Source organism: Phasianus colchicus, chromosome 1, assembly GCF_987193195.1.
Source record: "Phasianus colchicus chromosome 1, bPhaCol1.hap1.1, whole genome shotgun sequence".
In the NCBI taxonomy this organism is placed as follows: domain Eukaryota; kingdom Metazoa; phylum Chordata; class Aves; order Galliformes; family Phasianidae; genus Phasianus; species Phasianus colchicus.
The window spans coordinates 11198423-11222850 of NC_143436.1; the positions used below are offsets into that span (position 1 = coordinate 11198423).

At 36.2% G+C, this 24428-nt stretch overlaps 1 protein-coding gene across 8 annotated transcripts in view; it reads left to right on the plus strand.

The window, feature by feature from the left end:
- CACNA2D1 (calcium voltage-gated channel auxiliary subunit alpha2delta 1) overlaps positions 1 to 24428 on the plus strand; it is a 359292-nt gene that overhangs the window by 261376 nt on the left and 73488 nt on the right. For all 8 annotated transcript variants that reach the window (XM_031591457.2, XM_090135242.1, XM_090135262.1 and 5 more), the window contains 4 exons: positions 35 to 104; positions 927 to 977; positions 2324 to 2423; positions 20516 to 20674. In XM_031591457.2, coding sequence (XP_031447317.1) covers positions 35 to 104; positions 927 to 977; positions 2324 to 2423; positions 20516 to 20674 — 380 coding nt within the window. The remainder of the gene's footprint in view (positions 1 to 34; positions 105 to 926; positions 978 to 2323; positions 2424 to 20515; positions 20675 to 24428) is intronic.

Here is a 24428-nt window from a genome sequence, read left to right on the forward strand (position 1 = left end):
CTACATGATGATACGTGCTTTTTTTCCTATTTAGCTTCCCCGTGGGTAGATAATAGTCGAACTCCAAACAAAATAGATCTGTATGACGTTCGCAGACGACCATGGTAAGCTTTCTTTAAAGAAGTGATGTATATGCATCTCTAGCTTTCTGGATATGACATTGAAACATTTTGTTCTGACAATAGTCTTTACTTTTAGATACTTCTGAATTCTTTAAATAAACTCAGTTAAATATTCTGAAAAAAAAAAAAAAAAAGAATGTTCAGATTATATTACTTGTGACATCCAACATAGAATATCATACTGTTGCATTATGTGGACTTTTTCATAGGTGGATAACTGTCAAATAGGTCTCCATATAAAATGAGGAATTTGTGCAAAAATCAAATGTAATGTGAATTATCAGAATAAAGCAATTTTCCAGACTTCTTCAAGTACTTACAAAGAAGTCTCAGTGGTTTAGACTAGCTAAACAATCAACAGACCAGTAAAAGACAGAGAATAGTAGGATTGTTTCTCCTTATATTTTTATGTAAGATTTTTGAAGCATACTGATACTTGGATTAGTACCAGTTGAATGAAGTATTTTTCAATGAATGAAGTATTTTTCCCTAAGCTGTGCTGATGCAATAATTTGTTTGTCATCAAGACCTTGAGGTGTGAAATAGAATTCATGTTTTTTTCATTATCAACATGTGGAAGCATTGAATTTTGAACATTATATTCCTATTTCCAGGTTCTCCCATTATAGTTTGAATTTTGATTTATTTAGGAGACACAGCAAGAGAGAAAATCATGCCACATATTTTTCTAATAGTTACAATAAGAGGACATTTTTTCATTCAGTGGAATAATTTAGAGATCTCAGAGTGTCTTCCATCACACCCAAAAAATCTGTTTTCATTCATATCCTCTGTTTATTTCAGGTATATCCAAGGAGCTGCATCTCCCAAAGACATGCTTATTTTAGTTGACGCGTAAGTGTTTAATATCTGGATGTTGACGTTAGAGAGATAAAAGTATGCAGATCTATTGAACAAATCCCTGCACACTGAAAGAGAGGACGAGATAATTAAGAAGTCCTTGTATGCAAGGATCAAAAATCTGCTGTGGGCAAACAAACATAGGAAAATATATTTCCAAAAGACCAAAACAAACCTGAAAATTATTTGAACTATGTACAAGGAAGTGTTTTTAAATCACTTTGATATTATTCTACTTTCATCTTCTTAATAATTACTAAAGTAATCAGTTGAAAATTTCTCACATGCATGCCAAGATTTGATGTAAAACACAAAAGCAGAAGCAAATTACTGGAAGCATGAAAGTGGATTTAATCATTTTGTGAGCCTGAAGGGTGAGAATTATGCAGAGTTCACATTTTACCGTACTTATTTGAAGCTCAGTTCCTATAAATCATTAATTCCTGAGCAATTGAAATGATTTGCATAGATAGACTTAAATAAATCTGAAATAAAGCAAAAAGAAGGTTTTTTTGGTAAATGATACATTTTTTTAATTTCTTTTTTTTTGTTTGTTCTTATTGACAAGTTATTTAAGTTAGGTTGTTTTATAAGGACAAAAAAGAATAATGTATCACAAAATACAAAAAAAACCTTCAGCAAACTTTTGTGATTTCAAGTAAAAAAATTCATTCAGTGTTTGATATGTATACTGAGATATTTATTACATGCAGTGTAGAGAGTTAGCAAAAAAAAAAAAAAAAAAAAAAAAAAGATTAAAAAAAACAAACCTCCTCACTTCACCTTGATGAGGCTTCTTTCCTTTAGCTAACGTCAAGGGATTAAAGAAAACATTGAACTTGATGTATCAGACAGATCACCTTTTGCTGACCAAAAATGCTTAGTAAGAAAATTTGCATTTCATGATTTTAAATGTGGTGTTTACATATCTGGAGTGAGGTTTATCAGCATTTGTTATTTCTACACTTACATTTAAGTTATTTCTTGAATTTAACAACCTGCAATTCAAGTGTTGGAAAATCTGAATCTATAAATTTTTGGGTAGGAATATAAAATGTTTCTATAATGCATTGGTTGAGATTAAAAAAATCTCTCCAATAAAATGAAAAAAATAATGCATCATTAAGACCCAATCTGAGCCACAGGATTTTGGCTTTGAATACCTTCAATTTTTATTCTAATAATGTTGTAACACTAATGGTTTGTTGGATAATTCAGGAGAATTATTGAAAACTCCAGTGTAAAGGTTGCTGAGACTGCTGGTTGGTGCTTTATATTTTCTTTTAAAAAATAAAATGTTTAAAAGTCATCTTTTCTGTTATCCTATGGATTTCTGCTAGGAGCGGGAGTGTCAGTGGATTGACGCTGAAGCTGATCCGCACGTCAGTCATTGAGATGTTAGAGACCTTGTCTGATGATGACTTTGTGAATGTAGTTTCAGTGAGTATCTGTTCTTTCAACAAAACCTGAATTGTCAACAAAGCCATGAAGAAACTATTTTCAATGCTGGATTTGAGATGCTTGAGTATTAAGCTGCTAGGAAGCTTAAAAAATATTGCAAAATACCACAATTGACTATTTTCTTGAAATAAGAGGATTCATAGTAGCCATAGATTCATGGGAATACATTTCTATAAAGGTCAGTTACTTACAGTAAACAAGTAAGCAGTTAAAACAAAATTCATTTAAATAAACCTCTGCATAGCCAAAGTCTCCCTTCCAATACAGAGGTCTATTTAATGTATCTTCTGTTTGTCTGGTACAAATCCTTTTGGAATAGTTTCCTGGGGGTCCCCTCATTTCATTTTTTTTTTTTGTACAGCAGTCTGTTTTTTAAGACAGAGTGATACAGAGGAGGTAAGGGAGAATTCTTTCTTTCAGACTTCAGCCAATTGAGTTACTTGTGTTAATTGATGCATACAATAGAAGATGTACAGTTGTACATCTAACTGGTCCAACGGGATAGTCCTGAGAAGTTCTAAAATTCATATTTTGGTGGTACCAAAGCAATTTTTCCCATTCTAATAAGCAGTATCATAGGGGAGGGAATGCATGCAGGGACTTAAAAATACACAAAATTTATGTGCACAGGGATACTGTATGTACTGTACTGTGCAGACCCAAGTACTCATGCAAAGATTTTAGGGTTGTTATTAATATCAAATGAAGGAGCTGCTGGCTTTTTTGAGGTTGGATTTTCAGCAGCTGAAATATTTCAGAACATGGTCTCAAACTTCAGTATGGTGTGTGATTATTACAAACTTGACTACTAGTCTTAAAACTTAAGTTCCTGTAGGATAGAGTTTTTAAATAGTTCCTTATAATAGCTTTTTATTTTCTTTTTATTTATTTATTTGAAGTGACATTTCAGTCATTCTAATATTTCTATGGAATTTAAAGTGCAAATCACTAGTTTTCAAGAAGGCTGAAGGCAAAATAAAGCAGATTTGGGGAGGGGGAAGTTGGTATGAGCTACTTGCATTTTTCAGACTCATACCTTGGATGTCATAGTCTAGCCTCAGGGAAGTCTTTTTTTGTTCTTTAATAAGTTGTTGAACTGTAGAGCTTTGATTCTAAGGATTCAGGATAGGAATGCTGGCATACTCTTAATGACAAGAGACAGTCTGCATGGTGAGTAACTCTGGAATGATTTTGGAGGCAATTTTCAACTTCTACAGATGTGTTGTAGCCAGCCTGCAGGGAGAAAGACCTGAAATATCACTATCAGAAATCTCTTTGAACACCACTTATTACTTCATCTTTTGCTGTCAGTCTAACTAGACCTTTCCCAAGTAGTAGAGAGAAGCTCTTATTTGCAATGACATTTCCTTTTTCCAAAATTTTAATAGTGGATAAGATTTTTTTTTTTTTAATTTAAATTGCAGTGATAGAAATGAAACTCCTCTATTTTTCTTAAAAGAATATCAGCTTTGTGTAATGATATTAGATAGCTTAGCTCTTGTTCTTGTGCTCATGATTTTTTAAAAAAGTCAACACTCTAATCCTAAACTGATGGAAACTGTTTACTAACAATAATGAAGCTATTCCAGCCTTTGCTATTGGACAATATTGACCTGCAATTCCTTCTGATTCACAGTTTTCACAGAATCACACAGAATGGCCTGGGTTGGAAGGGACCTCAAGGATCATGAATCTCCAACCCCTCTGCCACAGGCAGGGCCTCTAACCTCCAGTTCTGGTAGTAGACCAGGCTGCCCAGAGCCCCATCCATCCTGGCCTTTAACTCCACCAGAGAAAGAGTTTCCAAACTCTTTCCTTTATTTAATCCCAGCTAACCAGAAATTTTATATCTTAATGTTGAGGCAGAAAGTCTTAGATTTAGAGTATTTTATTAGTTAACATTCAGTGCTTTTACAGTGGATGAGATTTGTTTTAAAAAAAAAAGACTGGAAATCTATGAAAATATTCTGCATTACATTTTATCAGTGGTTGGTAGCAAGGTCACTTGTTTCTTTGAATGAGCATATTCCTTTAGAGGACTCTGTTGGATATTCGACTGCAGAATTCAAGAGGACTTTTCCATTCACCTACATTCATCATCTTAGGAATACAATGCTCACAGAAACATGGATACTAGAATATACCATCTCTAAATATTTTATTAAGTGCTATTTGTTATTGCACATTTATAATTTAAAATTCCATATTAAATCCTATCAGTATGCAATTGTTTTTGTATAACATGCTTTCATGTGTTTTGATGACTTACATAGTAAAATTGTTAAATTTTATTCTGTTGTTTTCTTTCTGTAACAGAAAGCAAATCACATGCTGCAGTCAGAAAACAAATTGTTGTACTGTTTCAAGGTATAAACAACAATGCTTCTGGATTTTTAGGATTTTTCCCTTTACTTAGGTTGTTCAGTTTTTCCACAATCTAAGCAAAGCCTCAAATCAAAGTTAAGCATCAGAGAGGACATTGCTTAAAGAAGGTGATGAATTACCATGCTCAGCAGTATTTGCTCTTAGGATTATTTACAGAAACATATGCAAAAGCTTAACTTTATATAGCATTCATCCATATAACAGACTTCATTGGCTAAGTACAAAGTCCAAAAACCAAGATGCTAATTTTCAGTTTACATAATATTAATGAATTGATATATGAACACTGGAAATTACCTACAGTATTTTCTTTCCCTCCTGGATCTTTTGGCCAAGAAATCAACAGTTGCTTTATGTCTTGTTAGATTTAATAACTGTAGAGTGCTTAGTAATGAGGTTTTGAGTTAGCTAAAGAGCTGTTTTACTGCTAACCTCTGCCAAGATGTTGTCCCACAAAACCCATATGTATGGTGATTCATACCCACAACTGAGGCATGGATTTAAGCTCATGCCAATCACTTCTAGAAACTGACAGTACGATTTAATCAACCCTGCCTGGTGTATATAGAAGTCTTGGGAAGAAAAAGCTTAAAAGTAGAAATGCTAAAATTTGTTAGTTCTACTGAGTTAATATAGTTCTTGCACTTACCTGGAGAAAAGAGCTGAATGAACTGTTAAGTCGCATAAAGAATTCCTGGGGTTAATATGTCATGATTTCCTCTGGGATTTGCATTTTTCTTATCTGAATAGCTGTGCTTTGTTGCAGAAAGAAAACCTGCTGTTAGAAAGAGCTTAAATGTATGAGTAATACAGCTGTTTTCCCACTAATCCGGTTACATGCTTTGATAGCAATAAGTGGTAGATGATAGGGGCAGCCATTCCATCCCAGCATGCTATGATTTAGTGACTTAGTTTCAAATATTGACACAGAGAGTGTAATTTGTTGATGATGGTGAGTAGGCTGTGATTTGCTGAGGGAATATATTACAACTTTCAATCTGTAGAGGCGGGAAAAACTACACATAGGAAAACACAACTTACAGGAACAGACATGCTAACAGTTAGAAACTGTGTGACTGTTTAAAATCACTTAGCCTTCATAAAAATGGAAAAAAACAAACAAACAAAAAAAAAAACAACAAAGTATTGTTTGGGAAATGAATATTAAATATTTTAAGCATGCTTGGAATAATATGTACATTGCTCTGAAAGTAATACCTTCTCTCTATTTCCATGGAAACTACAGAGATACAGAATCAGAATCACAGAATTGTAGGGGTTGGAAGGGTTCTTTAGAGATCATCGAGTCCAGCTCCCCTGCAAAGCAGGCCCCCAACAGCAGGCTGCACAGGTAGGTGTGCAGGCGGATCTTGAATATCTCCAGAGAAGGAGATTCCACAGCCTCCCTGAGAGCCTGTTCCAGTGCTCCATCACCCTTACTGTGAAGAAGTTCATTCATATATTGATGCAGAACTTCCTGTGCTCCAGTTTATGCCATTTCCCCTTGTCCTGTCCCCGCCAACTGCTGAAAAATGTTGACATGTCCCTTTGACTCCCACACTTAAGAAATTTGTTAACATTAATAAGCTCACCTCTTAGTCTTATTTTCTCAAGGCTGAGCAGACCCAGTTTTCGTAGCCTTCCCTCATAGGGAAGATGCTCCAGGCCTTTATCATCTTTGTAGCCCTCCGCTGGACTCTTCCCTGGAGGTCTCTGTCTTTTTTGTTCTGGGGAGCCCAGAAGTGGATGCAGTTTTCTAGGTGAGGCCTGACCAGGGAAGAGTAGAGGGGGAGAATCACCTCCCTTGGCCTGCTGGCTGCACTCTTTTTAATGCACCCCAGGATCCCACTGGTCTTCTTGGCCTCCAGGGCACACTGCTGACTCATTGCCAACCAGGACCCCCAAGTCCTTCTTCGCAGTGCTCCTCTCCAGCAGATCATGTCCCCACCTGCACTGATACATGTAGCTATTCTTTCCCAAAGAAAGAACATACAAAGAGCACAGTAACACTATTTGATAGAGCAAATTCCCAGCTACAGAAACTTATTTTTAATACTTTCACCATCATTAGCCGATTCACACAGGTAAGCTGATCAAGACACTCTTCTTTTTGTGGTATGAGAGCTGTGCATGGCCATTCAGAACATGGCTTTTCTTTCACATCACTGTCACCGCTGCTAAAATGCACTACCCACTACCTCACTGTGCTCACATCCACTGGTTGGTCTCCGTCAACATTTAGCAAGTGTTGATGAACGTCAGTAACTCCATTATAAAAACAACTGAAAAGTGGTTTGAATTTTTGAGGGATTATTTTGGAGTTCATAAATAAACAGGCTGAGAACTAATTTGATAACAACTAAGAAATGCTGTCACAAAACTCTTCCATCCATAGACTTTCATAACTGTTTCATGTAAGCAGTGCAAGAATCACTAGTTGAAGCCCAATAAATTTAAGCAGCATGTAAATTGTTAATATGCCTCAACAATTTGCAAGGGAAAAGTGTATGTTCTCTACATATCAATATTTAATGCTTTTCTGGAAAATGCACTTTAAGCAAACATTTATCATTAAGTGATTTGTTTTTATTTTTAATGGTCTATTAGGAGTTCTAAAGGCTAGCGATATGTGGATGTTGAGACAGTGTGCAGGTCAGACTAGATCATCTCATTGCCCCTTTTGGCCTTAAATCAAGAATGTATTTGTTATTGTTGGTGGCAGTTTTGTCTTTCCATTTTGTCCTACTGGTTTATATGTTTATCCCAAATAGCTGTTTGTCATCCACTCTAGTTACCAATTCATTGGAAGGCACTTCATCATCCTTATATGATACCAATACATTAGCTTTCATCTTTCTAAATCTTTCACTGCCTCATGAGACTGAATGTGTACAAGTCTATGGGGCCAGATGGCATGCATCCCAGGGTTCTGTAGGAGCTGGCTGAGGTGGTTGCTGAGCCGCTCTCCATCATATTTGAAAAGTCGTGGCTGTCAGGTGAGGTCCTGGATGACTGGACGAAGGGTCACGTCACTCCCATTTACAAGAAAGGGAGCAAGGAGGTCTCTGGGAAAAACAGGCCAGTGAGTCTCACCTCTGTGCCTGGGAAGATCATGGAACAGATCATCCTGGATAACATGCTTGATCACATGAGGAATGAGTTTGTGATCCGAGACAGCCAGCACGGCTTCACCAGAGGAAGGTCATGCTTGACCAATCTGGTGGCCTTTTATGATGGAGTGACGGCATCGGTGGACAAAGGAAAGGTGATCGATGTCATTTACCTGGACTTGAGCAAGGCTTCTGACACCATCCCCTACCACATCCTTATCTCCAAATTGGAGGGATGTGGATTTGATGGGTGGACAACTCGATGGATAAGAAACTGGTTGAAAGGCCTCAGACAGAAGGTGGTCATCAATGGCTCCATGTCCAGGTGGAGGCCGGTAACGAGTGACGTCTCCCAGGGGTCTGTCTTGGGACCGGTGCTCTTTAACATCTTTATCAATGACATCGATAATGGAATCGAGTGCACCCTCAGTAAGTTTGCTGATGACACCAAGCTGAGCGGTGTGGTTGACACGGTAGAAGGAAGGGATGCCATTCAGAGGGACCTCGAGAGGCTAGAAAGGTGGGCCCGGGTGAACCTGATGAGGTTCAACACGGCAAAGTGCAGAGTTTTGCACTTGGGCCGGAGGAATCCCAGGCATCCCTACAGACTGGAAGAAGTGGTCCTTGAGAGCAGCCCTGTGGAGAAGGACCTGGGGGTCTTGATAGATGAAAAACTTAACATGAGCCAGCAGTGTGCCCTTGCAGCTCAGAAGGCAAATGGGATCCTGGGCTCCACCAAAAGAGGGATGGCCAGCAGGGACAGGGAGGTGATTGTCCCCCTCTACTCTGCTCTTGTGAGGCCCCATCTGGAATACTGCATCCAAGTGTGGAGCCCCCAGTATGAAAAAAACAGGGAGCTGTTGGAGAGGTCCAGAGGAGAGCCACAGAGATGATCAGGGGACTGGCGCACCTCCCCTATGAAGACAGGCTGAGGGAGCTGGGCTTGTTCAGCCTGGAGAAAAGAAGGCTGTGAGGTGACCTCATTGCAGCCTTTCAATATCTAAAGGGAGCCTACAAAAAGAAGGCGAATCAACTCTTTGAAAGGGTTGGTAACTGCAGGACGAGGGGAAATGGTTTTAAGTTGAGGGAGGAGAGATTTAGGTTGCACATCAGGGGGAAATTCTTTACAGAGAGAGTGGTGAGGTACTGGAATAGGCTGCCCAGAGAGGTTGTGGATGCCCCGTCCCTGGAGGTGTTCAAGGCCAGACTGGATGTGGCCCTGGGCAGCCTGGTCTAGCATTAAATGGGGAGGTTGGTGGCCCTGCATGTGGCAGGGGAGCTGGAGTTTCATGATCCTTGAGGTCCTTTCCCACCCTGGCCATTCTGTAATTCTGTGATTCTGTAAATAGGGAATATTTACTGCATACTTTCTCCTTTTCCCTATGTACTTAAAAGTTTAGCAGTATCTATTCAGTCACTTCAGTCCTTCCAATTGCTTCAGAACAAATGTGCAGGCCCTTCATTCCAGGCCTGGTTGTGGTTGCTGCATTCACATTCCTATGCACAAACACATGTAGACACGAGAGATCCACTCAGTAAAAGAGGTAGAGAAGAAGTTTAATAAGAACACAGATCAGACTGTACTGATGAGATGCAGGGTATGGCCAAACAAGCAAACTGTTTACACATGACCAGCTCTTTTTCCCCTTTCTCCTGCTTCTTCCTCACAGTTGTTCACCCCTGAGGCTCCTAAATTCATCCCATTCCTCATCTTAGTTTCTTCAGTTAAGATATCGTGTAGTAAGTCCTTTGTGATTCTAAAGGGCATAGAAACAACAAGCATATGTGTAAGGAGATTAGAGACTTAATAATTACACTGTTCTTTTCTTTTGTGTTACTATTTGCTGTGTTAACATTTGCTATATTTTTACTGTTGTATTATTAAATACAGCTTTAGTTTGCTATGGAAGAAAAATATCCAAAGGATATGTAGAAGGAAAAATAATGTAATGTGTTGGAATAGGGAAAATCTTAAAAGATCTGTTTCAAGATCTGTTTCATTTTACATTTGTCACAAGTGTTAATTCTAAGGAATAGTGTAGTTGAGTGGAAAAAGAGCCAAAGGAAATAGAAATTAGAATCTGAAATTCTAATTTAGGATGTCAGGGGCAGGGATGTTGCTGGAAACTGTACATTTATTACTGTTGAGTGTAACTTACCATTCCAGATGACTAGAAAAGTCACCTCCATTCCTACTTTGAGGGATTGCTTTGGGCATCAATACAGATTTTTAGTGTCTTCTCTTGTAGTTGTCAAATGTCAGGAAGTCAGACTTTTAATAACACATGGCACAGGCTTCTGTCATGTCCAGAATAAATCCCGGCTCTCTAATAGATTAGTAGTATATAAAATGACTATATTAGCAGTATATAAAATGAGGTGTAGGTCTCGGTTCACTTGTTAATAAATCTATCATCTAATTACAGTTTCTTAACTTTCAGTGAAGTGCTGTTCTCACTGGAGACTGTGGCATGTCAAATACTGGATCAAAAGTGCATTTCTGATTCATCAGAACCAGGAGACAATGATTATGGGTAGCCGAGTAGCTAAGTTTGTTCTTCTCTAAACACGAATTTTCCTTACTAGTTCTGATGAGTCCAGGCTGTACTGGCTTTAGTGATTCTGGTAGAGAGAAATGACTCACAGTGTCAATGATACAAGAGAAAAATGCAGGCTGTCCAAAAGGTTTGGGACAAGGTGGAAGCTATTTGTTTGCTGTCTCTCATTTTTAAAATATATTTCCTATAAATATCCTCTCTTTGGCAGGTGAAAACTTCAAATCATCTATATCAAGCTTCTATCTGGGTGTGAATGTAAAAGAACTCTTAGGCAGAACATGAATGAAATAGGCACAGACTTCTCAAGTCTCATGCTTTGTAGATTCACACATTTCCAGCCTGTCTCACAGCTTTATCAGCAGCCTCTTGCAGTTCAGCAGTGTCCTGCCATGGCCTCTATACTGCTTGCTAAGTCCAGGAAACCTGCATAGCCAGGAAAAGCACTTCTGTCTGTAGCAGGCAAGTTTAGAGAAAGCCTTGAGAAGGAGACAACACTGTAGTCCTGTGCCCTCCCCCAGCTAAGTGTCTGGCACTGAATCATCTATCTGTTGTGTCATGCAGGGCATCAGTTAAACATCCATTTTGCTTTTGATGTCCAGGCATCCAGGCATTTTTGGTCAATGATGTTGCATGTTCTAAACAACTCAAAATTGACTGAATGAAGGTAATAAAAATACTTACAAAATCACACTTTAGAAAATCTCCTGCTACACATTCTCATACAGTATATGCGGGGAGCATTGGCATACAATGAACATTACAGCCCTACAGCTCTGACATAGTTGAGAACTGTGAGATTTCTCTGGCAAGTGCTTAAGTTTACAGTACATAAATTTTCAGTAGGACGTAGAAATGTGATATTCATTAAACATAGCCACAGCATCATGGAATGTCTGTAAATGAGTTTGTGCTGAAAGACCTACAGGCAACGCTGACATTCTTTGTTGCAAACGTAATGTTCACAGCATGGAATCTGAGCATAAATCCTGCTGTACTTAGTGGGAGATTTGCATTGGTCTACGTGCAGATAATTTCTCTGATTAGAAAAGTTAACTGAGAGCATATTTTTGTCCAATACTTAGTCCTTTCTGAAATGTTTCTTGCAATATACTATTGCAATATACTTTCAATACAATATTCACTACTGAGCATCGGAATAAGGCTTTTACGTTTCCCTTACAATGTATATGTAGAGTTGTACTGTATAAGAAAAAATGATCTATATGCAAGTCATAAGATATGAGAATAAGTTATTCTATGGCAAAATATGAACTTTAACATCATATATTTTTTGCTATGTCAAATTATAAATTGTTGTTGCTTGAACTGCCTCTAATTTTGTATGTACTGATATCTACATGGTAATAAAACATTGCAAACTGCATTCTTAGTATTCTTGAAAAGGGTTGTGATAAATACTTATATCATCACAGTGCTGAAATATAGCTTGTAAATGGCCTTATTCAGGATTCAGTTATTCTTGGGATTAACCCTAAAATCCTATTACTAGGCCTACAGCAGCAGAAAAAAAAAAAAAAGAAAAAAAAAAACCAGAAAGCAGCAAAACTGGATTTTGTTGCAGGAGGAAAGCCTGATAAAATCAGATCTATTTCACTATTACTTATTTAATATGTATAGTTACAACTGGGTCACCAAGCTGATTTAGCCACGAGGTAGAAGTAGCATAGCAACAAACCTTGGCAGACTGAAAATCAGCAGCAGTGTATCTGCAGTGAGCTCACTATATTTTTCTGAATTTTCAGTATTCCTAGAGTGATATTTCAGATTTATTCAATTATCATGGTCTTGTTATTTCAGAAGTTTAAGCTTTGTCTCTGTAGCAAGTTTAAGCGTAAGAATCATTGCTTTGTCCAAGTTTGATCTGATTTTACATAAAAGAAACATTTCTAAATGTTTTAGAATATGGAATTTGCAAGCAATTTAAGGTAGGTTCTCATGTAATGTTGGGATGTAGAGAGTTTGTTTCTTAGGGTTTTTTTTGTTTTTTTTTTCAGCTTAGAAATGTCACTTCAAATCATTCTGAAAAACATCCTAAAAAATATATCAAATAAGAAATAAGTTAATTGGCATAAGTGAAGAATATATTTAGGGAGTTAGCAGGTAAGGATGGTTGGGACAATCTGAATTTTTACTTAGATTTGGTATTTATTGTTCAATAAGAAAGTTTTCATTTCTACAGCTTTTAGAGATGCAGAAAGGAGCTTGGTTGAGAAATGTTAGCTTTTACAGTTCTTCCATTATATGTATTGCAAACCTGGTTTGTAAAGCCATTGGAAATTATGATGCTTGTTGTGGATCCTTGAATGGAAAAGTTAACTTCATTCTCTCAGAGCTGTGATCTCTTGTGTTCGGCCTGTGGAAGTTGCCTTCAACACATATATTTCTGGATTGTAATATTCCTTTCTTTTTTACTCATTGTACAGAAGTGTTTGTTTTAATTTCAATGAGAAATCTATGCAGTTCAGAACAGGCACTAATGAACTCCACCAAAAGTGCAATATTTCACCAGAAGTGCAATATTTTGTATTCCAAGGTAACATTTGTAAGAGCAGTTCAAATGTTTTTGTTGCAGTGCCACCTAGTGACTAAAACCTGTGCAAAATTTTCTACATTTTTAAATTTATTAGCATTGATATGTTTGTATTTTCTGAAAATGAGATGATTTACAAAACTTTTTTTCTGTTTTTTGAATTTCAGTGCTATCACCGCTTTCCTCAATTTCTTTTCCAAGGATTTGCATTCATGTAAATTACTGCTATGGTTGCCAAGAATTGTGGCATTCCTTAGATTTCTTAGTGGATAAGTGTCTTGTCCAGATTGCATCTGATAAAATTTGCTTTCTTGATTGTGCCATACAAATAAACATATTTATATATATATATATAAATGTATGAAGATATTAGATACAGCAGAAAAAATATTATTGACTATCAGAAAAAATAATAACCACTTTGTGATTAAGACAAACACCCCGAGATACTACAAAGGTAGATCTGAAAATAATTCCTCCTATTATCTCTATGAAAACTAACAACAGATACAAAGAACACAATAACACTATTTGTCTGAACAAAGTCTGTGAAATTGACGTTTTTCTGTTGCAGTGCTTTAAGATCCAGAATAATTTGCATCAGCTTTGTGTGCATTTTGAAGACAGTTCAGTGATGAGCTGTTCATAAGAAATCATGCTTTAAGAATTTCTCCTTATTTGCCCCTGTGTTTTAATGGTATACGGCAAAACACTGGTCACGAATAGTATTCCCCAGGGATTGGTGTTGGGGTCCATCCTGCTTAATGTCTTTGGTGACTATCTGGATAAGAGAATGAGTGCACCCTCAGTAAGTTTGCAGATGACACCAAATTGAGGGTAAGCGTTCTTCTTGAGAGTAGGAGGCCCTTTAGCGGTATCTGGACAGGTTGGATAGCTGGACTGAGGCCAGTTTGGATGAAGTTTAACAAGAATAAGTACCAGTCCTACACTTTGGCAGCAACAACCCCAGGCAACACTACAGGCCTGGGACAGAGTGGCTGTAGAGAAAACAGATCTGGGGGTATTGGTTGATGCTCAGCTGAACATGAGCCAACAGTATGCTCAGGGGGCTACAGCATATCTGTCTTGTATCAGAAATAATGTTGCCAGCAGGACCAGGGAGGTGATCATCCTCTGTACTCTGCTCTGATGAGCCTGAAACTCAAGTACTATGTTCAGTTTTGGGTCCCTTGCTACAAGAAAGACATGGAGGCCCTGAAGGGTGACCAGAAACAGACAGTGAAGCTGTGAAGGGTCTGGAGTACAAGTCTTATGAGGAATGATCAGGGAACTAGTCTGGAGATGGGGAGGTTCAGGGGAGACCTTACCACCCTCTACAACTGCATGAAAGGAGGTTGTGGTGAGGTGGGTATTGACCTCTTCTCCTGGGTAACCAGCTATATGATGAGAGGGAATTGCCTCAAGTTGCGCCAGGGTAGGTGAAGGGTAGGTGAAGGTTGAATAGTAATTACAGAATCATAGAGTGGCCTGGGTTGAAAAGGACCATAACGATCATCTAGTTTCAACCCCCCTCCTATGTGTAGGGTCACCAACACTTGACCAGGCTGCCTAGAGCCACAACCAGACTGGTACATATATATACATATATAAAATATTATATATTATGAAGAGTATTATATGTACAGGAATAATATAATGTATATTATATATATATTATGAAGAGTTTATTCTCAGAAAGAGTGGTGAGGTGTTGGAACATGCTGCCCAGGGAGGTGGTGGAGTCACCATCCCTGGAGGTGTTCAAGAAATGGGTAGATGTGATATTTAGGGACATGGTTTAGTGGGCGATACTTGTGGTAGGTGTACGGTTGGACTAGACGATCTCAGAGGTCTTTTCCAATCTTAGTGATTCTATGATTCTCTGAAATAAATAACTATCAAAGGGCAAATTTGAGGACTTCGAATTGGTAGCACAAATGAAAAGGAAAATGCAACAGCATATTCTAATGTTCTAATAGTGGGGAATTGAGATTAAACTTTATAGCCATGTCTTTGCTTCTCATTTGTTTTCTTCCTTCCCTGTTGCTTCACTTCTCTCTAAAATAAAATGAGAATAGTTTTATTTCACAAGGAGTCCAGAATACTCAATAATATCTAATATATGTAATGCTGAAGAGTGGATGGATGGATGGCCCTTAGAAACACGTGCTATGTGTTTCTTCCTAAAGGCTGTCAGCTGGAGAGATGTAACTAGTAGCTACAAAAGGTAGACCTGTCAAAATATTTCCCAGTTGGCTAGCTAGTGGGTTTCCTTTCAGAATTTAATATATTGAATTGAATCCAGTTTTAGGAAAAATAAAATATCATTATATGTGCTCTGCTTTTTCTTTTGCTAGCTGCTTTTTTTTTTTTTTTTTTTTTTCCTAACTGCTTGATATCCTTGATCTTTCTGCTGATCTTAGATTAAATTTCAGTCCCTGTATATGTCACTCCTGAACACATATCCTTCTTCTTTTTGCTGCCTTTTTCCATGAGCTTGTTGTTGTTGTTGTTTTGTTGTGTTTTTTTGTTTTTTTGTCTTATACTGCCTTCTTAATTACAATACCTGTCTGTAGAGTATCTTGATAGTCGTATTTTGACCTACCATCATTTCTGGAAGAAATAGGACAAAAATCATTATTTGTTTCTCTTCCATTGAATCCTCTAATATATTAGTGCTCATGTAGAAGTTTAAATAATTTTTGAAGAAGGGTGCTGCTTTGGAGAGCAGGTTGAGGATCTGGAAAAAATGGCTTTTAGCAGAATAGTAATAAGTATTCCAGAATCAGTAGAGGGTTTGAGAATGCCAACATTCAGACTTGTCCATTAGTTTGTCTTTTAGAACTTTGTATTGTGGAGGTCTGCTTGCCTGGAGGAGCCTCCAGCTTACTAACACTACCCAACAAATGGCAAAAGTTATTCTTACATACTTCACTCCATAATTTTCACTTTATAATTTTCATTGGTTTTGCAAATTAGTCTTTGGATTCTTGGAAGAATGAAAGTAAAACTGTAGGACTGTTAAATTATTATTTCTATTTCTGACCTTCTCCACAAGGACAAAGTTCAAGACATGTTAAATGCAAATCTTGTTGTTCAGATTTTCATGTCAAATTGAATTGATTAATTAATCTTTCAAGTTGTTGAGTTTCCCAATACATGGCCAAAAATTGTAGTGATCATTTGAGGCCAACTAGATTAATGTCTCTCTCTCTTTTATTGCTCCAGTAACAGACTTGGGTTCTGTTGCCCCGGATTTCCTCAGGCCTAACCTGAAAGGCAGACACTACTGAAGGATGTGAATTATCTGGATGGGGAGAAATAATCTATTCAAAATATACAGCTAGCTCTATGGTGTGTTATATAATTGCAAGACAAATTTCTTTATATTAATACTTCTCTGGAGTTTTAAATAAAAGCTAAGGTTATTTTGTTGCTATTAATTTCCAAGTGTTTCGTGGCCAGCCTGCTTATTTTAGCTTAGATATAGGAATGAGCTTTTTATACAGCTGACAAAGTAGAATCTGTCACTGCTGTTGGCGTACTCTACAGGTGGCTTTAGATCTTTATAATTGAATGGTTTGCCTCCAAATGTCATCTGTTATTTTGCAAGTGACATTCATTCCATGGCATTGTACACAAATTCTACTTATTTCCTCTTTACCAGAATAGCATTTTTATGACATATGTTTATCTATACTGCAATAGTTAGGGGGAAATTCCAGTAGTACAGATATCCAATTGATGTTTTTTACAGATTCATTGTGAGTATTTTATTCAATAAAGTATGGTACTTCAGTTTTAAACCTTTGATAGGACTTGATTTGATATGAATGGGAACTTTCTGTATTGTTTCTTGAAATGCTGTATTTTCTTTCTTCCTGTAAGATACTAAGATTGAATATAATGTTATCTGATTTTGAAGAAAGAAGCCACACTTAAATAAGTATTATCACTGCTCTTACAAGATAAATAACGCAATCAGCAATTGTCAAAGGCTTGTTGCAGGCATTTCATCTTTTGTTACCTGAATGTGTGAAGTATTATTATTGCCTCTATTTCTACCATATTTCATGTTAGTGTAACAGAAACTACTGAAAACTGTCTCGGTTTGCCTAATTTGAAGTTACTAATAGTTTTGGTATTTGTAATGTGGTCAACTGGTTAAAGAGCAAAATTTAGCGTGGTATACTGGGAATGACAGGCCAATTTTAAGGGCAGTCTGAGGCTTTCATATTTGAAATCCTTCAATCACTTCAGTACTTTTCTACATTTCAGATAAATTAAATGTAGCCCTGAATTTTGTTCCCCCTTTTAGACATTTTTATCAGTTGCATTTGTGTCATCAAACTCTTTCCTTCACCTCCTAGCAAATAGGTAAGCATTCAGAAGCATTCAGTTTGTAGGATTATTTTTCCATTTACTGATTCCTTTATCTACTCATAAGTTCTCCTCATCTGCTATGTTGATTGATGTTAAGATAAACATTCAGTGTTGTATTTCAGAGCAGCTTGCTCATAGATTTTCTTAATTAAATTATAGCTTTTGCAGACACTGAATGATCTAATTCTCCATTCTACAAATGTGCTATGTCTATCCTTCATTTTATATCAACATTTGTCTATTTGTGGATGCAGCTGTGTTGACCTTGACCTTTTTTTCTTTATTTGGTTTAAATCACATGGAAATACAGTAGGGGTTACTTGTTAATTGTTAAAACAAATTGATCCAGAATTCTAGTTAACTTTTGAAATACCATTTTTATATCTGTAATTACCAATCCATATGTTAGATATTTCCGTGTAGGAAACCCCTAGTTCCTCACATTCCTATGGCCTGGCCAGGGTTCACGCCTTCCCTGCTGTGACCTGACCATCTCACCACGTGCACACCAATGTGATGTTAGGCAGGATGGCATTTATTGCAAGCGAAACAGCAACTTATATACTTTACATGCTTATCTATGTTAATGCTTATCTATGTCCCTATGTCCACGTGCGTTTACTCATGTCTAGTACATCTATGCCTCCAAGCGCGCGTCAGTCTCTTATCACAGAGCAGGGGAGGTCCTATCACGTCACAGCCCAATACCCCGCAAACACCTACTGCAACACCTTCATAGAAATACTTGCCTTGATAACATTTGCAGGACTACTAGGGGACAATTTCGGAATCTTTTTGTTAGTGGCATTTCAGGGAGAAAATTTCACTTATCACTAAACCTTCAACGAAACACCTGTAACCATTGAAATTAGGTCATTGAATAATTTGCATCAAATATTACTGATAAAGATGTTTTCAAATTTTCTTTTCAGATGAAATTGGCTTTTGTAGAGCAGAGATACTTATCAGACAGCATTTTTATTCTTCCTGTGATTCTACTCCCAATTGTAATCCCAATTCATAATTGCAATTTATTTTCAGAACTTGTATTTTTAAAATTGTATCTTTTTTTCCCTGCCATGTTTACAAAATCAGATCAAGACAAGTTGAAATAATTCCACAGCACTATGTTTTCATTACCACATGGCCTGTGTGTCTAATGATCACAAAGTGATTTATTGGTTACTTCAGCAAGAAACACAATTGAGCGTGTCAGTGTTTTGTGTCAGAATGAATTGATTACTGTTGCGTGATCATTTGGTGGTTTTGTTGTGTAGGCTAAATGTGCTGCTTAAACACAGCATGTAAGTATCACCACATCAAGATACTGAGGGGAAATAGAAAAATGAGTGACCATAACTTGTTTGTGTCTTAGGGAAGAGTGTTATAAATTATGAAGGTTTTAAAATCACACAAATAAAACTTTTAGAGTCTAGCTGGGAGTACTACACTTTAATAGCAGTAGAGAGTCAGTCCTTACCAAAATCCTTCTTTTCTGGGAAATGTGGGATAGATTAAAGGATTATTCAAACTGAAAATTTGGGTCCATGTAATCCAATTCCATATGTTCATTTATTTTAAAGATGAGGTATGCGTGGTAACAATGGAAGTACTGGAAAATAATTTTTATATCCATTACTGCATCCTGTTTTCTTATTTCTATTAATGAATATTATTTAGATACGTGATGCTGTATTTATAGTCACTGTATTATGAAAATTAATCCCTGATATGTCTGTGCTGTTCTGTTTCAGTAATTAAGCTGTTTTGCTTCCTCTTCAATTTCTGTCTGTTATATACAAATGTTTATATTTCCTGACATACAGCTGCATAGTGAATAAGGAGTGCTTTCCATACATATATAATTCTTAGTGCTTTTCTGTTACATAAATGCTTTTATTTAGTTTCATATCTTTCATTATTAATCTCTGTTGCCTGTTCTAAAAATAATATTTGCTACCTACTTTTTAAGCAAAAAGCAGAATAAAATTGTTTTTTTTTTCTGTAATACAATTGAATTTGTAAATTCTGTGTAAGTCAGAATTACAAATATTAATTTAATTGTCTTATGTTTAATTTCCTAAAGTATAAGAGTATAAAATCCAGAAGAGTTCCAGTCTGAGCAGTTATTGAACCCCATGACTTTATTTGCCTTATTTTCTATGCAGTCCTACTTAACTAAGTAACAGTGTTGAGATTTAAACCTAAACAACCCCTTGATTTTAAAGTTATTTTAAGGTTTTTTACTAAGTTTTCACCACAGATAGCTAGTAAGTTAAACATATTTCTACATTTCTCTCTCTTCTGAGGTTATACATGTATGTATATATATGCATGTATGTATGTACTTTTATACAGAGACCAAAAACTGATTTATATTTGTGCAGAAATAATTTTGCACATAAAAACTTTTCTCTGTATGCTTTTGATCAAAATCACAAACTCATAGATGACAGAATTTGTCAGGATGTAGGGTTTTTTGTACTTACTGCTAATAGAGCTTAAGTATTTGTTTTCTTAATACACAAATTTGCATTGTTCTTAACAATATTCTCCTTTTTACAGCTGTACTCTCATTATTCCTTTCTCCCAAGAGTGTTTGGTTTTCTACAAGCTATCTGTTTTAATTATGACCTTGAAGTTTTATTATTAAGCAGGTTAGCCATAAATTTACACATGCAGTATAGAAATTGCTTGATAATTCAATCAACATTTTCAGTGACTAAGAAATCAGTATAAATGTTTTTTTATATTTCTGTTCTGACTTCCCTAATTCTATTTTTCTTTTATTACATGAGCTTGAAACAAAATTTATGGGATTTTTCCATTGTCTTATTGTAGAAATGATTGGGTTGCAACAAAGAATGAAGCACCAAGTGACATTTTTAGTGTATTTATTGCCCTATTTTGGAATCACCAAACACTGACGGACATTCATAGTACAGTGGAAATTAATATCCAAGTGTCACGTTTCACATCTTGGACCAGACAGACATTAACATTTACTACTTACATATCTAGAAAAAAAAAATAATAATGAATTGTATATTTGTGTCTTTAATACTATTTTTATTTATTTCACAGTTTAACAACAATGCTCAGAATGTCAGTTGTTTTAATCATCTTGTCCAAGCTAATGTGAGGAACAAGAAGAAGCTGAAGGAAGCTGTGGATAAAATCTCTGCTAAAGGAATTACTGATTACAAAAAGGGTTTTAGCTACGCTTTTGAACAGCTGCTGAATGTAAGTATGAAAGTCATCTCCCATTGCTGAAAGTGAGTTAGGAGAACTTGAATGCTCAGAAGGCATTTGCATGCTCCTCTGTCATCACAGATAATCAGTATGATACCTTCATTTAGCAAATTAATTTATCCCAGCAATATGTCTTTTCATAGTATCCTAGAATGACCTGGGATGAAAAGGACCTCAAGGGTCATATAGTTTCAACCCCCCTGCCATGGACAGGGTTGCCTACCACCAGACCAGGCTGCCCAGAGCCACATCCAGCCTGGCCTTGAATGCCTCCAGGGATGGGGTATCCACAACCTCCTTGGGCAACCTGTTCCAGTGTGTCACCACCCTCTGTGTGAAAAACTTCCTCCTAATATCTAACCTAAACCTCCTCTGTCTTAGTTTAAAACCATTCTCCCTCATCCTATCACTATCAATCTATGTAAAAAGTCGTGTAAACAGTCGTTTTCTTTGTTGAACCTCCAAATCTTCACAGATTGCTAAGGTTTGAGAATAGATCTAGTTTTTACTTTGCTAGTTCTGTTTTTTTTTTTTTTTTTTTTTTTACTTTATTCATATTGCAATTTTATATTTATTATGTTTCATGATTTATTGAACTTAGCTTGAGCAGGACAGAGAGAACACGACTATTCGATAATTGATATTAAGTTTCTGGGAGAATTACTATATATTTCTCTACCTAATGGGCAAAATGAGCAATTTCCTCAAAAATTTAGTGCCTTGTCTTCATGTTTTGATGTCATTATGCATCCTAGTTTTCAAGCAGGCACTGGCTTTCTGAGTAGTAATGTTTTCTATTAACCACAAATGTTGTTGTTCTATGAGCCATTTTTTAGTAGCTTTTTGTTTTAAAAAATATTTAGAAGAATCCTAGAGTCATAGAATCACCAAGGTTAGAAAAGGTATCTAGATCATCTAGTTCAACCATCCACTTACAACCAATATTACCTACCAAACCATGTCTATGTGTTTCTTGAACAATCAGGGACATTGACTCCACCACCTCCCTGTGATCAGCGTGTTCCAATTCCTCACCACTCTGTGAGAATAAATTCTTCCTATCATCCAACCTGAACCATGTCTGGCACAACTTGAAGCCATTATCTCTCATCCTTTAGCTAGCTATCTGGGACAAGAAACTGACACCCAACTCACCACCACCTCCTTTCAGGTAGTTGTAGAGAGCTATAAGAACACCTTTGAGCTTCTTCTCCAGACTAAGCAATCCCAATTCCTTCAGCCACTCCCCATAAGTCTCATGCTCCAGAGAATTTTTTCATTTCATCTTCATAAAGACATACATTTGATTTGATTTTAACCTTAATGTAAATAAATTTACAGAAACCAACTTATAGAATCTAAGGATCTAGCTTAATAAATATGAAATGTGTTCTTTTTAAAAGTTTTTTTTTTTTTTTTTTTTTCATGATATCTCTCAGTGGAAGCACCTTTGCTTATTTTATCCTCCTTGTCTACCAGATTTTGGACTTACGGGAGTATTTCTGATATTATATATGTGGCTTAGGGGTAGAACTAGTTGAAAATTTTCTGACCTCATGAAATTTTGATAGAGAAAAGGAAAATACAGTGTTTCCAGTAGTATTTACTCAGCAGATCAGTTTTGATTAACAAAGGGCTTTGTTGGAAAAATGATAGTGTGCTGTCTGCTGATAGGAGCGCAAATCTGCCTGCAGGATTCAAAAAGTTGTTAGACTTTCTCAGACTAGCCTTAATAACATTGCTTCTTTATTTCTATACATTGCCATCTCATGCAGAAGGAACCAGGAAGACACAAGAAATTTTGCCAAACACAAATGTTTCCTCGCAGCGTTTATATTTCATTAACATTCTGTATTGCATTTGCTGTAATACCATGTAAGTACTTTGTGTTCAGGCCATAAAAGAAGACTTGAACATGGGAAGATTCAAAGTAGACTTGTTTTAAGATTAAAATTGCTTAAAAAAATAATTAGGGATTAGTTTCGTAGTGGGACTGTGTCTCTGCCTACAGAGGTATAATTAATCTCACACAATCTCTGCAAGCCTGTATATTATGAATGGATATTGTGGATGGGTTTGTCAAGGGAAATTAAAAGGTTATACTAGGTAATAGAAATACAGTTATTCTTTCTAGCTATTAACAAATTCATTCAGCAGGAAGAGTAAAAGTCTGCTGATGGCATCAATGCCAGACTCTGATGGCAAGGTGGTATATTAGGTGAATATAATACTGGCTTAAACCAGTAATAAAAAAGATACTAAGGATAGTTTCTTGTTATATTTATGATTTCAAGAAATCCAACTGCTTTAAGATCAATGGTAATTGAATATTTTAAGCAACTAACATTTTTGTAAGAATTTTGATGTATCATTCTTGAAGAAAGTTACTTTGAAAAGTTTTCCTTCATACCAAAGTAATATTTTTCTAGTGTCATGAAAAAACGTGTTGTTCAGTGTACTGCTAGATTAAAATAAATACCTCAGATTTTTTTAACATGCTAATTCAACATCATATTAATAAACATCATTCCATAAGTTCTGAGGTATTTTTTCTGAGTATTTATTATTACATTGACTGACTGTTCCTTAGAAAATAATGTTTTAACTTCAGCAATTGATGAGTTTTTCCTTCATATCACATTAACTATGATTTGCCTTCTGTTCATCTATTCTTGATTCAGGTAGATGATTTTTGCCTTCCTTTACATTCTCTTTCTAAGTGGTATAAAATTCACAAAGTTTAATCCCAGCATGACACTTAATGAGTTAATTTTAAGGATATAAAACTCATGAGAAGAAAAACACACAGTATAAAACAAATAATATCTTGCTTACATTTTTGAAAGAATCTCAGATGACCCTCATCAAGACCAACAGAGGGCTGAAACCAAGTGCTTAGCCTTGGTTCCAACTTGTTTTTTTTTGAGGTTTATGCTAAGAAACCAGGTTTAAGATTTTGTATTAAATCACTGTAAGTGTACATGAGTTCCTTTATTAATGAAGTATCCACTCTACTTTTATTAATTTTTTTAATATAAAGAATATTGCAACCCAAAGCAGTATCTTGTAAGTTATATTTAACAATTAAAAAAGAGTCATAAATTATTTAATTCCAAATGAACAAGAGTGTGCTGATGAGACTGAAGGGAATGTATTGTTTGTTACTGTACGTAGGAAAATCATTGGATTTGCTTTTTGTTGTTACTGTTTTTTGTTTTTTTTGTTTATTGATTACATAAGTACTAATTCCCTGTACACTGACCTACCAATGCAGAACATTTCTGAGGCAAACTTACTCAACTATGAGTATAGTGTCTGCCAATAATGTTTTGATTTTTAATCTGCTGGTAGATCTGTGGAGCTGCAATATTGAGGATAACTGGCTGATGTTTGAGTGTTTGGTGTTGGGTCTCTCTGTTACAGAACAGCAACGAGTCATATCAGAGAGTAATGAAGGGGAGTGGGATCATCTCACTTGACTAGCTAGGTGAAAATTAGTCATTTATTCTATTTACAAAGACTAAAGCAAGGGAGGATTTGGTTCTGTGGAAAAATCACCCTACTATTTCTCTCTCTGAGTGTATAGTGAATTAATATAGCAAAATGTAGCTTATGGAGGGCAATGTTCATTTTATTCTACAGAATTTCTAAGTGTTTTACTCCTTCACGTGCAGCTACTCAGAAGTACTGGAACATGCCTGGGTAGCATCTCTTGTATGCAACATGGAGTACAAGGAATGCTGGC